Source organism: Brienomyrus brachyistius, chromosome 1, assembly GCF_023856365.1.
Source record: "Brienomyrus brachyistius isolate T26 chromosome 1, BBRACH_0.4, whole genome shotgun sequence".
In the NCBI taxonomy this organism is placed as follows: domain Eukaryota; kingdom Metazoa; phylum Chordata; class Actinopteri; order Osteoglossiformes; family Mormyridae; genus Brienomyrus; species Brienomyrus brachyistius.
The window spans coordinates 38,979,458-38,994,618 of record NC_064533.1 but is presented as its reverse complement, the minus strand read 5'-3'; the positions used below and the strand labels follow the sequence as shown (position 1 = coordinate 38,994,618).

Here is a 15,161-nt window from a genome sequence, read left to right as displayed (position 1 = left end):
AAAGTTTCACTGCCCAGGTGGAAGCACTGGAGCAGCAGTTCGGCCGATGGCAGTCAGTGGAAGTGGAGCGGGAAGAACTGGCGAACTGATGAAAATGGGACGGCAAAACCATGGGGCGCTCGTGGTGGACCTCCACATTCTTGCACAGAGGAGCTACCTGAAGATCCCCAGGGATGCCTTGGAAGAACTGGCTCGCCAAGCCTTTATAAAGGATCTAACAGCAGAGCGGTTGCAGCAACACATCCAGATGTGGGTGCCAGCTACACTCACCAAGGCCCTGGCAGTGGCTCAGTGGGCCAAGGCAATCTTGTCTCTGCCTGCAACATCATGCTGGTCGCCAGCCACCCCATGCTGAACCTGCACCTGTGCGCCTGGGGGCTCTGACCGCAAAGAGAGACAGAATGTGCGCACAGCCCAAACATAGCCATAGCAGAGACGTTGCTTGACAGCCGCTGCTCCCTGGTCCCGTTGCAGCGAGGTCAGGCGCTTCGACTATGACTGCCCCGCTCTGATGCCTCACCTGTGTCCTGAACAGCAGCCGGGAAATGCCAGGCAAGTCGTGCTGTAATGGTGGCACCACCCATATCGCACACCAGTTCAACCCCAACAGCTGCACCCAGAGTGGGCTGACTCGAGGGCGAGGCCACTGGCCTGTACGTTGATTGCCTGGTAGATGAGACACCCTGCCGAACCCTGGTGGACATAGGGTCCACCATCATCATGATCTGCCTGGGCGTGTTACCAGGTACTGGTGGAGCTGTGCCAAATGGCTGAGAGACAACCAACATGTACCTGACCGAGTGCAGAGTCAGTAAAAGTGTTAAAGTCAGTACATGGGGCAGTCAGGGCCGTTTTGGTTGAAAAAAGGCACTCAGGAAGCTGCAGCAGTGGTTCTACTGGCCTGGGTGCTGGCAGGACACCAAGCTAATCGTGCACTATTACAATGCATGCATAGTTCGAAAGGATCCTAGCCCGCAGTCCCGGGCTTCCCTGCAGCCATACTTGGTGGGAACCTCCATGGAGCGGATGGGGGTGGGTGTCCTGGGCCCTTTCCCATCCACCGAGGCCAGGAACCACTACATGATCGATGTCACAAAGTGGCCCGAGATGTATGCTGTTCCTGACCAGAGAGCCATCACCATAGTGGCTAATCTACTCAATGAGGTTTTTTGGCTGCAGCAAGAGGGGGCACTGGCTACCTTGTTGGCAGGAAGCTTCCCCCAAACCCGCCAGCGGACCAGCTAGGAGTGGTGCACCAATGAAGGTGCCGCCCTGTTCTCCTTGAGTGACCTCAAACCTCTCCTGCCAGCCTGCCGGACCTTCGCTGGAGGCAACACGTAGGCACCTCGGCGGACTCTGACCACACACCGGTCATTGAGTACTCTCCGCTAGCTAACTGCAATGAGCCACCACGCAATCCAGCTGATGGAGGTCCTTCATGAGCAGCGGGAGGTGAAGGCCCATTTGGCACGCCTGCGAGAGACCGCCCAGGTCGAGGAGCAGGAGGCCCCGCAGCAGGACGAATCTGCCGCACAACATCGGGACCCCATTAAGCGGGGGAGAAAGAAGGGCCAGGCCAGGAGGAGGCTGCACCGCTTGCAGTCTCCAGCTGCTCTGTGTATTAGCTGTGCCCGGAGAAGGGGTCTGGCTGTGGGAGTCATTGGAAGTGGTGTTCCCTCTGGATCTGCCTAAGGTACGCAAGAAGAAGGGTCACCAACCGGGGAGATCTGTTACACCAGCGCACGCCACCAGCTAAGCCCCACCAACACTTATAAGCATTGGGAGCTGATGGCCCCCCCGTCATTGGAGATGACACATCGCGGCTGCCACCGGACCTTGGGACCTGAGGAGGGGACTGGGGGGTGGTGGGCGCCAGGACAGCTGACCTTTGGGGGGGAGGCAGTGTAGCATCTGCATGATTTTAATATTCCGGCATTGTGTGTACCATTACCTGGATCATATGTGTAATCTTAACGTATTCTAGTGTTGTATAATTACCCTACCATGTGTGAGCCTTCCTGTCTAGTGTGTAACCTCCCTGCGTTTGCATGCCATGGTTGTCTCTGTACTGTTGCTTACTGCGTGTTCATTTAATGGCCGCATATAAAGAGCAACTTTGTTTGAAACCGTCTCCTCTGATTTTTTTTTTTTTAATTCCAAACACTCCCTTTTAAAACCACTGAGAATTTTAAGAAAAGTATCTGAGGTGCGTATAAAATATATCATATTGTCCTTATACAGTGGCCTAATATGATTAAGTAAAAATGCAATACACTGAGTTAATTAAATACTGAATTATTGTTCTCTTTTAATAAATCACTTCTGATGTCAAGATTCCGGAGGTAGCGTCCACCATACAAGAAGAAACGGTGCATAAATCTCCGCAACAGCCTAATACTCGCCGCTCCCACACCCTTTGTGATCCAGCCGGGATCGGTGGGCCGCTGAGGAGCGTCTCCTCCGGGATACACACGAAAAGCGCGTCTTGCCATGTAAACTGGCTCGCAAAGCTGTGGCTCGCATGTAAGTACGAACGGAAATGCTGTGCCCCCGGGTGCATTTGTGTGAGATAGCGTCTGTATGTGTGATGTCGGCTTTACGAGCGGCTGTAAGCTGCAGTTAGCCTCGCTAATATGCGACATGTCCGTGTTTTTCCCTGCTTATATACACATTCGTGAACGCTTTGGGTTCCCTACTGATAGTGATACCATGTAAGCTGCCCCCTTCTTGAGCAAAGGGAGGATCTGTCAGTTTCTGTTTTTTATCGCAATTCGTGAAGCTGCAAAACCTTCTATTCTTCAAATGGAGATTGTAAGGCCCTTGGCAAATTGCTGCGGTCTGGTATACCTTATACCAGAGTATACTACCATTTAACACATGCTGATCGTGCAGAATTAGATCTCGGTACCAGTCTTAGTATCCCCACATTTTATACACATCGCGAAATGCTGCTCAGAGAATTTACTCATCTGTACGTCGTAGCTCGTGCTTTAATTTTGTTAACGTTTTTCAAAAAAATAAAATAACGCGACGTTTACATTTGCTTCATTTTAAATGGTCTCTTCAAGCCTGATAATGCGTAATCGTAGTAACACTAAAACCTAGCCCTTCAATGATGAACACAATTCCGTAATGCTCCTGTGTCATTCCTTAAACCCACAAATGTATATTGCACGAGCATGTTTGTAGGCTTATGCAAGACAGGTGACAGAATACGTTAGCTGGCATATATAAATCTCTACGAATACAGCGATCATTAGGTTTCATCAGATGAAGGCATAATTTTATAAAGAACCTCATGAAAACACACGTCCCACGGCATGTCATAGTTTTCACTCTGAAACAGCGTTTCCTCGGTCCGAAAGCATATAATTGATTGTGCACTGCTCCTCCGTGAAATGCATTATCGATCATGACCAGTGTTCAGTGTGAAATGAACAGTACGGATAGCTGTTTCTGCCGTCCCGCACAGGAGGAGAAAGGGATGGAAGAAACGACGATGTCGTCTGTCCGGTGTTGATTCTGTGTTGAAAAGCCCGCCCGGAGAGGAAAAGAAGGAGAGCAATGGTCCCCGTGAGTGAGCAGCGAGCAACTGACCCGGCTCTTGTTTTCAGCATAGATATCTTTAGTGCAACTGAGGGCGGTCTGTAACTTAAGTCACGGGTAGTTCAGGGCAGGTGGACTTATCTTTTCACTGTAAACTCCCATCTATCTATCTCTCTCTCTCTCTCTCTCTCTCTCTCACTCTCTCTCTAATCCATCTGTGTATGACTGCTGACCCATTTTGCATCTGTAAACCATCCATCCATCAACATGTATCCTGGCAACATTACCAGGAACATCCACATTCACCTGACTGCCCCTATTGATGCAGCCAGAACACCCCACACTCTCATAAACACATTCCGGACACGCTCCAGGGCCCCCCACGTACTTTAAGCATAGCCAGGCACTCACTGGCAGACCAGCACGTCAGGCAGAACCCCCCCCCCCCCCCCCCCGAAGCACCACTTTCTGTTGTAAAAGTCTGTGAGACCATTTTTCCCCCTTTTCATTTGTTTAGCTTTAATTTCATCTTCGGAAGACAGTAACGAGGACAACTCTGAGGACGTGGAATTAAAAAGTGAAGGCGACACATATGAGGAACTTGGTCAAATGGTAATGCTTTAGTCGCCTCCTTTCGCCATCCTCTCCATATTGCAGTCTGCAGACATTTATTTTTTATTTGTCACATTTGTGAAAATTAAGCTACTTGTCTCATCCCACATAAATTGGTTACTAATTGAATCTGGAAGGGTGATCATGGTCCTTGGTAGACGTAGAATCTTCTGGGACTCTTTACCACTATTAACAGTTAGAATGGACTCATTATTTTGACTGAAAGGATACCTGCCTGTTTCAGAAATAAATCAATGGCTAATTGAAAGATTGTGTAAAAAAAAAATCAACCTTTTATTATAATTCAGCCTGTGGTTGGATTGTATGGTTTTATAAATACAAAGAAGGCTTTCAGCTTAAAGATATGGGCAATATTTTTCTCATAATAGTTTCCCCCATGTTATAAAGTACATCTTATTTTTTGGCGTTCCTTATTTTTTTAAGGCTGTCCTTTCTCTCAGTGATATTTTCTTCTTTTTGGTTCTATTAACAGTTTAAGGGGAAAAAAATCTTCAAAAATGAATTTGAGCAAACAGATCATGGCCTCTTTTGAGTTAATATGTATAACCAAAGTGTACTTACCTTAATCTGAGCAATATATGAAGGATTCAAATATCACACCATACGATCGACACTCTTTTGTCTAATGGTGATGCAGAGCTTAATGAGAGAAATGACAGACACTCTTCTGCCGTCCAGAAGGAGGACCAGGAGGGTAACTCCAAAAGGGATAGCGAGGATCGGAGTATCAGCATCGAGATCCCCGAGGTGCTGAAGAGGAAGCTGGAGGATGACTGTTACTACATCAACAAGCGTAAGAAGGTACGTCAGCGCCAGCCAGAATGTATCGGTGCTTTTTAGAGCTTCCATCATGGGGAGTCGGGCCAGTGGTCTGCAGTGATGGCAGTGCGGTTTTGTGTGGCTGCTCGCAGTTGGTGAAGATCCCCTGCCAGATGAACATCATAAACATCCTGGAGTCCTATGTGAAGCACTTCGCCATAAACGCCGCCTTGGCAGTCAACGAGAGGTTCCGGCACCAGAGCAGCACTCAGCCCAGCCTCAGCTCACACTACATCCCTCCCGAGAAGAAGTAGGCCGCCGCCCACCTGCAGGCCAGACAGCGAAGTCGCCATGCTACTTCATACCCCTATATTGTTATTTACTTTATTATGACATGGTGCATGGTATTTGTTCTTAAATCTGATTGGTCAGAAGGATGTTGATTCATTACCTATAACTCTGCACGTAGTGCCAGTCAGGCAAATCACAGTAGTAAATCTTTATTTAGGACACGATTGAAAAGATAAAGGAGCCAAACATAAATGTTCAGTCATTGGTGGAAGAAAGTAGTTGTAATAAATGCATTTTCAATTTGTAAATGTGAAAATTATGTTTTTAGGTGCAAATGTATGGTAACAATGGTCTAAATGGGTTAATTCTCTGCAAGCTGCGTATTATATATTTTTAATCTCCACTTCACATTTGACGGTTCTTCGCCTCTGCATCCATGCATTTAAATCATATAATGCACAGCTTATCATGCATTGACCATTATTATTATTATCATCCATCCGTCCGTCTATCCATCCATTTTCTGAAACCACTTAATCCCAACTGGGGTTACGGGGGGGACTGAAGCCTATACCAGGAACAATGGGTGCAGGCGCGAACCAACCCTGGGCAGTCAGCAACATACCACAGGGCACACACTCACACGCAGACAACTACAGGGCCAATTTAGATGCACCAATCAACCTATCCTGCACGCTTTTGTACTGTGGGAGGAAACTGGATCCCCCAGCGAAAACCCGCGCGAACACAGGGAGAGCGTGCAAACTCCTATTATTATTATTATTATTATTATTATTATTATTATTATTATTATTATTATTATTATTATTATTGATGATGATGATGATGATGATGATGATGGGGGTGGCATGGTGGTGCAGTGGTTAGCACTGTTGCCTCACACCTCTGGGACCCGGGTTCGAGTCTCCGCCTGGGTTACATGTGTGTGGAGTTTGCATGTTCTCCCCATGTCGTCGTGGGGTTTCCTCCAGGTACTCCGGTTTCCCCCCACAGTCCAAAGACCTGCTGAGGCTGATTGGAGTTACTAAATTGCCCATAGGTGTGCATGTGTGAGTGAATGGTGTGTGAGTGTGCCCTGTGATGGGCTGGCCCCCCATCCTGGGTTGTTCCCTGCCCATAGGCTCCAGACTCCCCGTGACCCAGAAGGATAAGCGGTTTGGAAAATGGATGGATGATAATGATGACTATAATTTTAAATTATTAGAATCTTGTTCTCGTTTTAGATTGTGTTTCTACTGCTGTACTGTAGTTTCTACTGCTGTACTGTAGTTTACTTTCCCATAAAGGGAATTTACCCTCTCTATTGTTCCATTCTCAGTGAGGAGCTTTGCAAAGAAATGGTGGACGGGCTGCGGGTCACTTTCGACTTCACCCTTCCCGTGATCCTCCTGTACCCATATGAGCATGCGCAGTTTAAGAAGGTCAGCTCATCCAGGTTTTTTCTGCCCAGTCGGGACGTCACTACGGCCAGCCTGAGCAGGTCAGCAAAGCCCCACCTGAGAGAGACCATTTCACTCGTGCGAACTGCAGTGGCACTCAGTGGTTTATGTTTCAGGGCCTCGGTTCACACAGCCGCTACTCCGAGTCAGTTTTGTTTATAAATTAGGGGATTAAGTTTCAAGGACAGCAAGGAAGTGTTCTGAACAGAACATCTACACAGTTTCTGTAGCTCACACCTGCTGTTTCTACTGTACATTGCTGTTCCAGGATCAGTCTGGCTGCAGTTTGGTTACAGAGGCTTAGCGATAAGATGGTAATCCCCTGTAAACTTAGATGTCTCACTAGCACAGTGGTTCTCAACCAGGGGGGCGCAGCATCATTGTGTGAGATGCACAATTTACTTGAAAAGCATAGAAAAAAGCATGACATTCCTATTGATATATTTTCAGAACGAGATATAGGATGACACAATGCCATTTATACTGATATACATTTATTATGCGTTAAAATTAGGGCTTTACTGCAGTTTTTCACACTTGCTTTCTCAAAACAGGTCATGCATATAGCAAACTATGGTTTAGCTGCAAAAACTCCTGTAAGCTACACAATTAACTGATGTCTCAAGAGCAAATAATTTCAGCAATGAATTAGTCAGTGCCATCTAAATGGAAAAAGTACAATCAGCATCATTTTAACCACTAGAGTCAAAATACTGAGATATATTGTGAAAATGTCAGTGTAAGTTTGCTCCTGAGCTCTATAATTCTGAATGATAGTCAGTTTCCACTTTGTCATTGTTACCGACTGATCATTCAGGTCTAAGACATTGCAAGGCTCTACATTACAGTATGTAAAGATCACCGGCAAGAGAAAGCACTCACATTCACATGTAATCTGTTCAGGTCGCAAGACACAGTACTGTAGTAAATAAAGTCCCACAGCACTTTATAATATAAACACAGAAAAATGGTAATAAAACAACAACAAAAGGACAAGAAAATTATGTACTGTGGGAACCAAAAACAGAGAAATGCTGTGTTACTACTGCAATTTGCGGAATGTATTTTTAAATAATTTTGACAGTTTTGTTAACTGTTTCGCATGGGGTGGCTAATATAATGATCGCATTCATACATAGTTTTGGGTGTAAAATTATTACAAAGAGAAACTACATAATCTGTTTTGATCAACAAAACTAAAGCGAGTGAAAACTGTGCGAGATGATGGCAATTGTACAAAACCATTTGCATGATAGCACTAAATCATTTGGAAATTCCTATGAAATGATGACAAATGATATTCTTCTGTGCGGAAGTGACGTTGTGGTGTGGGGATTACAATTGTTGTTTTGCAAATGTTAATTGTCATTTGAGAAATGCTCCAAAGCAATTTAGAAAACTGTAACTTGTACATGACTCCACCTAGAGTTCATACTGGTCATTGCCTGACTTAAAGTCAGTCACTTGGCTTTACGTTGAGAGATGGATAAAGAGGTCAGCTCATTGTATGTCAGACCTACTCAACCAGGATAAGTTGCCCCATGTGATTACCTGGGAATCTTCCTGGCTTCTCTTTCTCTCGTTGTACCGAAGGACATTGCGAGACTGTTCCCCCAGCTCCCCCAGCCCCCACACGTCCCCGGAAAGCCGCCCCCCTCTCAACCAGCCCCCAACAGCAAAGCGTCGCCGTGCCGACCCGGATGTGCTGCAGTCCTTACGGCGTTCAGCACGTCACCACGCACCAGGGGGGGACCGGGCGTCCGAGAGTGGAGCCTCCCCACAGCCAAAAGCCAGGGCATTCCTAGGCCTGGACAAGAGTACGCACTTGGCACCATCCATCCATCCATCCATCCATCTATCCTTCCATCCATCCATCCATCAACTATAACAACTTTTTCAAATGTTCCAATTCCACCTTCTATTTCCATGTCTACCATGGGCAATTTATTAACAGGCCTGTGATCCCACATTTATAATAGTTTAAATTACTCTTGGTTGAGTTTTTCCCAGTAGTTTTCCCCGTGGTTTGTGTGATTGTAGTATGTATAGTATGTGCTTAACTCCCCCAGTCCCTTTGGCTTAGATACTGTTTATAGTCTGAGCTGCTATGCTTCACACATGGCAGGGATTACAAGTAAATACCAAACTAAATGACCCCCAGATAAATCTCTGTACGCTAACGGAATGCTGTGCTTTGGAGATACATTTGTCCAGTGCATGACTGCCATGTTGTGTTCCCCCAGAAGTCCCCCCCCATAGCGGCTCCTCCTCTCCTGTAACAGCGCCCCCTAGGAAAGACGGCAGCTGCGTGTTCGGTGGCTTGGAGGGTCGAGGGAACTGCGGCCTAAATGAGGTGTGATCTAAACGCCATGTTCTGTCTATTACAAAGTCCAGTAAGCTTTATTTTGTTGAGCTTTTATGTTTAAGGTTTGCTACCCATAATGTCTCTCTGTCAACACATAAGCAGCTTCATGTTTCCATCCCATTGTGACTCCCGCCTGCCTGCCGCCCTTAGGTCCTGAGCTGGAGGCTGACCCCGGATGACTACCCCCAGAGGGACCGCCCCCCTCCCCCATCCTGCATGTACGGATCCCAGCATCTGCTTCGCCTCTTCGGTGAGCCGGCCTTTCTGTGACAAATGGACCCGGTGTCCCCTTCAGCCCCGGCATGGGAAGCATGAACGCTAAACTTTGCTCTCATTTTGTGCTTTAAAAAAGACAGGAATTGTGCCATTTTTCCTTTCTGTAGGCCCAAAGTCGTCATCTGGTGCAATCTTAGCATAACAAATTATACAAATCAGGTACTCAACTGGAAACATCTAAAGGTGCTTTGTTTATGTGGTGCAGTGAAGCTCCCAGAGATCTTGGGTAAGATGCACATTCCTGACAAGAACCTGAGGGCCCTGGTGAAGCATCTAGAGCTGTTCCTCAGGTACCTACCTGCTCCTGCTTCCCATGATGTCCATTTGACCCTCCATTCACGCCTGCATACCTCATCCCCCAAATCACCAAGGTAACGAAGGGTCTACCGGCTAAAATTTCATGGATGGATGAGGTTTTATTGAAATATACTGTTGAATTGAGTTTATGGGACAACATACACAGATACACAGGGATTTTCAAATTCCACAAATGTTTATTTTCTATATAGTGTGTGCCCTTCTGTTTCATCTCAGTTTATAAAAAATAGGAAGATTGGGGCCAGGGTTATGCAAGCACTGTTATGAGAACTTTAATCTTTAAATCCTGTTCAGTGATCCACACTTGGCATTATGTCCTGATTTCTTTTTGTTGCACAAAGTATACTTTCCATCCATAGCCACTAGTGGGCACTGAAGCACCATGATGCATCAGCTATGCTTTCCCTGTGTGTTCTGTGAATCCCTCCCCCATCCTTCAGCATCTCCCAGCGAGACATTTGCTGCTTCCAGGGGCGATTGCTGGGTGATGCTGATTGGATGAGCACTCTGTACTGAGTACATATCGTTATGAAGCGGTGATCTGGGTTAATCTCATCTCAGGGCCGCCTGCTTGTCTGCCTGCATGTCCTTATGCATGCATGAGAGACGAAGGCTTTTCTCCAACCTCACCATAACTCTGAAATTAACAGGTAAATCAGTTATCTTTAGTACTGTGTAACAGAGAGTCCATTCCTGAGAGTTCTGCCGGACTGAAACGTAGCTGTTCTTGCTCTGTTTTTGAATGCAATCTGGTGCATTCAACGGAACGGCCATGGTGCAATCATCACTGCTGTGGTCGAGAGAATAATCATCTGTGTAAGATTAAGAGCTAGAGAGGTTAGATGAGATGTAAAGATTTGCAAATGGTAAATACTAAGATGTGGGCAGGTTACTTCAGATTACAGGATGGCTTGTACATGCTGGAAATGTCCCTTCAAGTTTAAATTGTATTGTCATATACAGATAACAATGGAGCATCATTGCCTGCAGTGAAGTTTCTTGGACTCGGAGCCCCCACGAGTTTGCACCATAAAATAACACTTAACAGTATCAAAAAAACACTTAAGCAGAATAAAATAAATTATCAAAATTGTACAGCAGTAAATAATAGTCAAATAATAAGGTGCATAGTACACAGTGATTTGCAAGTTCAAAAAAGTCCAAAAAAATGTAGTGTGCACACTCCTGCATATGTGCAAAAGGTAACCTTAAAGTGACTGTAGTTTCTCTCTAGTCAGAGAAATACCAGAGTTAAAGGGAGGGATGTGCAGAATGTTCAGTGATCAGTATTTCAGCAGTTCAGTAGCCTGATGGCTTGCAGGTAGAAACTGTCCCTGAACGTGCTGGTGTGGGTCTGCATGCTTCTGAACTGCCTGCCAGACGGCAGGAGCATGAAGAATCTGTGGCTGGGATGGCTTCCCTCATCCCTGTGGAAAGAATCAGTCAGATCATCAGCGTATCCCCCAGGGGATTGGACTAATGTCAGACTGGCCTCTCCCCCATCCCCCCATCCTGTATGCCTCAGAATGTTAAAGAGCAGACGGATTTGTACCAGAACAGAAAGAATCCATTATTAATCGATCAGTCACATGTACACTTATTTTTATACATACGTAGTGTTCAAAAACTGGGGATGGTAGATGGTACCTGAATGTGATATGAAACATAATGGAATATTCATATATAAACAGGATTCCCAGTGGCCAGTAGGGAATCTGGAGAAATACTTCTGTTGCCACTGATGGCCGCCATGTTATGTTCTTACTATAAGGGAGCAGTGAGGCTTCAGGATCACAGAACCCAGTCAGGTACTGTCTGATTTCACCAAGCTGACCTAGCTTCCAGCTTGAAGACCTGCCATGAATTTACATCATTGTCTTACGTCGTCTTTCTTGTGCTGTGGAATAGTACTTCATTAAGCCTGCAGCTTTTTCCGAATTTGCAGTGGATGCCTGGGTTTATGTGCATGTATTGGATTAGCCATTTAGCTGCTACATGCTTGAATAATATTGAAATTGAACATGACGTTTAAATTTGTAGGGTACCTTTTCACTTCGTACCACTTAAAGGGGGGTTTTAAAATGTGCCTTTGCCTTAAAATAATTATAGAGCAAAGAAAACGTGACACCTGGCTCTATTGTTCACTGCTGCTTGCTTGTCTCCCATCGTAGGTTTTTAGCAGAGTTCCATGAGGACTTCTTCCCTGAGTCTGCCTATGTGTCCATCTCCGAGGCCCACTACAGTATGAAGCACCCGCGGGCCTCCTATTGACGCTTCACTACAATCATCTCCTGTGTCCTGCATCCCTCTCCCGCTACCTGAGCCCTTCGGTTTTTCCGGCCAGGATTGATCCCAGTTTGTACACTCGCATGTGTCCCAGGGTCATGATGGTAAAGACCACGGCCAGTTTTCTGGTTGTAGCTATTCCATCTCCTCCTGGCAGGAGTGGTTTGGTTGCTTGGAGCTGTTCCTCATGTGTTCTTGTGGCTCTTTTGAGTTCTCTCGTTTATGTATGTTTATAGTAATAAGAGAAACGGTTACATTTTACATCTATATTGCATTATAGATACCTTATAATGCTCGGTATAAGAATTAATAAAGCATTATAGCATCTTCTATTGACAGTCATAAGACTTAATATTTATTATAATACTTCATATGGTTGAATGAAGCGCAAAGCTGTAATGCACTAGAAATACCTTAATAATGCATTATAATGATTGGTATAAGAATTAAGGATGCTTTGTAGGGCTGCCAGAATTGGTCGATGTAGTTGATGATGTCAACATCAATATTTTGAATTAACGCATTCATTATTTTAATGAAATTACCTTTCTAAAACGCTTCAGTTCATTATAATATGTTTTCCTTTAATATCACTTTGTAATTATGGGAGTAGTTCAAATTATCACAAAACAAAAATGAGGTTTTACGCTGTGCAAAGTTTCAGTAGCACACCACAATAGTGCTACGCATGAGCATCTGTAAAGAAAACGTGCGCAATTCTGGATGACGGGTCGCCATAAATTGTCTATTCATGTTTATTGAATTACTATCAGCACGGAGAGCATTTTAATATCTTTTGTTGTTGGAGCTGCTAAATGCATTCATTATTAAAGCCATGAAGTTGTCTGCCTGCTACCTTAGAATTATCATTGAATAAGTGTTTGAGAAAATGTTTAGCGTAAAATCTGAGCTTATTCTACAGTGCAAGTGTATGTTGGGCTTGTTGGGACCAGTGTTGTTATTGTGAATTGAAACTGGAACAAAAATGGACACTAAACAAAGGAAGATAATTGTGAACTGGAATAAAAATGAAAACTATATTTACTAAAAAAAAAAAACATCTCACATTAATCTGCAAAGTACTGCCATTCCACCGATGGCTTTATTAACTTGTTTATCTACAATATCACCTCTTTTAAAAATGTTGTGCCTGTCAAGCTGTCCCTTTCTTCACCTTGACTTCAGTGCTTATCGTTTCCGTGATATACCAGTATATATATACTCCGATAACCAAATTTATTAAAAATCAGAATGTGCTGAATTTATACAGATTACTAATTTTTGGCCATCACAGTCTGCCTCTCATAAATATTTTATGCATACTATGCAAACTATAGGTGAAAATAATGTTCGTATAGTGCCAAAATGCCACCGTCCATTATCTAAAGCCCTGCAATCATAAACAGTTTGTTGTTGTCAACATAAAATTTAATTAAATGGTCAATTAGATTTTCTGGAGGAAAATTGATCATTTAGATTTATTGAACAATTGGTAAAATGGTTGATAGATTAATCCATAGAAAAAACTGTTGCAACACTAATACTTTGTATTGCATTATTATGGTATTTATAGTGCATTATAGATGAAGGCTTCATAAAGCATTCATAATGCATAATAAACATGGCCATAATGTGTTATACATTTTTAGAAAATATTTATAGCCATGTTTCTAATGCTTTATGAATCCATTATAATGATTCTTACAGACATGGCAAGCATAGAAAGTGTTACCTAACAGACAATTTCTGTGTACTGTGTCCTGCTGTATATTAGCTTCAGTTTCTCTCTTGGGATTCAGATGAGCTTCATTAAATATGTGCGGAATGATTTCATGTCAGTGGCATGTTTTTCACTGGCCTCTTCTGTTCAACCCCATTTCCCATGTCTTGTGTTTTATGGTGAATCTATTTGACCCACGATGCAGTGTTCACCATTTGATGACCAGTTACAGTAAGATAAGGTTTTTGTGATAGTTTGATTAGCTAAATACATTTGTTGTAGATATTGTCGGTCTTACACAATACTGTCACGTTCAGCGTGACCGGGTGATCGCTCAGACAGGCAGGCTAGCAAGGATCGAGCAAACAGGCAGAATACGGGGCAGAACTAGGGGTTTAATCAAAAGACGGGGATCAGGATACATCAGACGCCAACTAACATCAATGACAGACATCGAACTCTGATAAGACAAGGACTCAAACAGACAGGACTGATTGAAAGTAAACGGACACAGCTGGGTACGATCAGGGAAGCACACGTGGGTAAGCAGGGGGCGTGGGTAAGCAGGGGGCGTGGGTAAGCAGGGGGCGTGGGTAAGCAGGGGGCGTGGGTAAGCAGGGGGCGTGGGTAAGCAGGGGGCGTGGGTAAGCAGGGGGCGTGGCACACGAGGAGCGGACGAGCCGGGCGTGACACATACATCGTTCCAATAACTTGAACGCCATGTAACAAAATCAGCAGCAAACAAACCATATACTCCAACATATATGCCCCTAAGTACAGTCCCAGTTAAGTTCTTGTGGCCAAGGGCTAACTGACAATAAAAAGCTGTTAAGCAGCCCCCAATTTGATAATTTAACTGAGATTTTATAACAATTCCATTACTTCCTGTAAAAAGCCTTGATAAGGCCATCATTTTTAGTTATGTGCAATTTGGTTCGTAATTTAAATTTAATGAATGCTGTTTACCCATTTTAACTTCATCGATTTTATTTACCGCTCCCATTTCTTAATAACTTTTAAAAAAAAAATGTAAACGATCGCATCATGCCATGAAATTCCTCAGTCTTGATCGTTTATAATATATTTATCTAGCTGATGTTAGCTTTCAACATTCAACTAAATGAGCGCACAGATTTGACATCAGAGACAGTCATCGATATATAGAGTAAGATGACGCGTAGCAATCTAGGAAGTTTTATGTCGACCTTGTCAGGAGGCTAATGAGCTCATACTTATTGTCCCATCATAAACTGTCCTTGATCCATGGGAGGCTTTGACTGGATGAATCTCCAATTAGGAAGTAACCTTCTGTGATCATGTTTCCTTATAGTATCATTAAATAAAAGGGCCATTCATGGGTCTTTGCGTTTCCTTGCTCCTTAACCACAAATTGCTGCTTACTTTGTAAACATACATAATTTCAGGAATAATAATATGCTTCAAGGACAGACTTCATGTAGTAATGATTTTGTGTTGATTGCATCACCCTCATTAATGATCCAAGAAA

General features: G+C 44.2%; 1 protein-coding gene across 2 annotated transcripts; it reads left to right on the top strand.

The window, feature by feature from the left end:
* Nucleotides 1-2,187: 2,187 nt before the first annotated feature.
* LOC125747964 (male-specific lethal 3 homolog) lies at nucleotides 2,188-13,762 on the top strand. Of its 2 annotated transcripts, none has more exons than XM_049023674.1 (12): nucleotides 2,188-2,206; nucleotides 2,334-2,523; nucleotides 3,473-3,573; nucleotides 4,064-4,158; nucleotides 4,858-4,980; nucleotides 5,091-5,248; nucleotides 6,569-6,730; nucleotides 8,283-8,506; nucleotides 8,933-9,042; nucleotides 9,205-9,304; nucleotides 9,536-9,701; nucleotides 11,820-13,762. In XM_049023674.1, coding segments are annotated over exons 2-12 (1,341 nt in total). In that variant the 5' UTR covers nucleotides 2,188-2,206; nucleotides 2,334-2,521; the 3' UTR covers nucleotides 11,920-13,762. The 2 variants fall into 2 exon arrangements, with proteins under 2 accessions (XP_048879631.1, XP_048879641.1); XM_049023684.1 differs by having other exon boundaries at nucleotides 2,189-2,206; nucleotides 9,536-9,620.
* The last annotated feature ends 1,399 nt before the right edge of the window (nucleotides 13,763-15,161 follow it).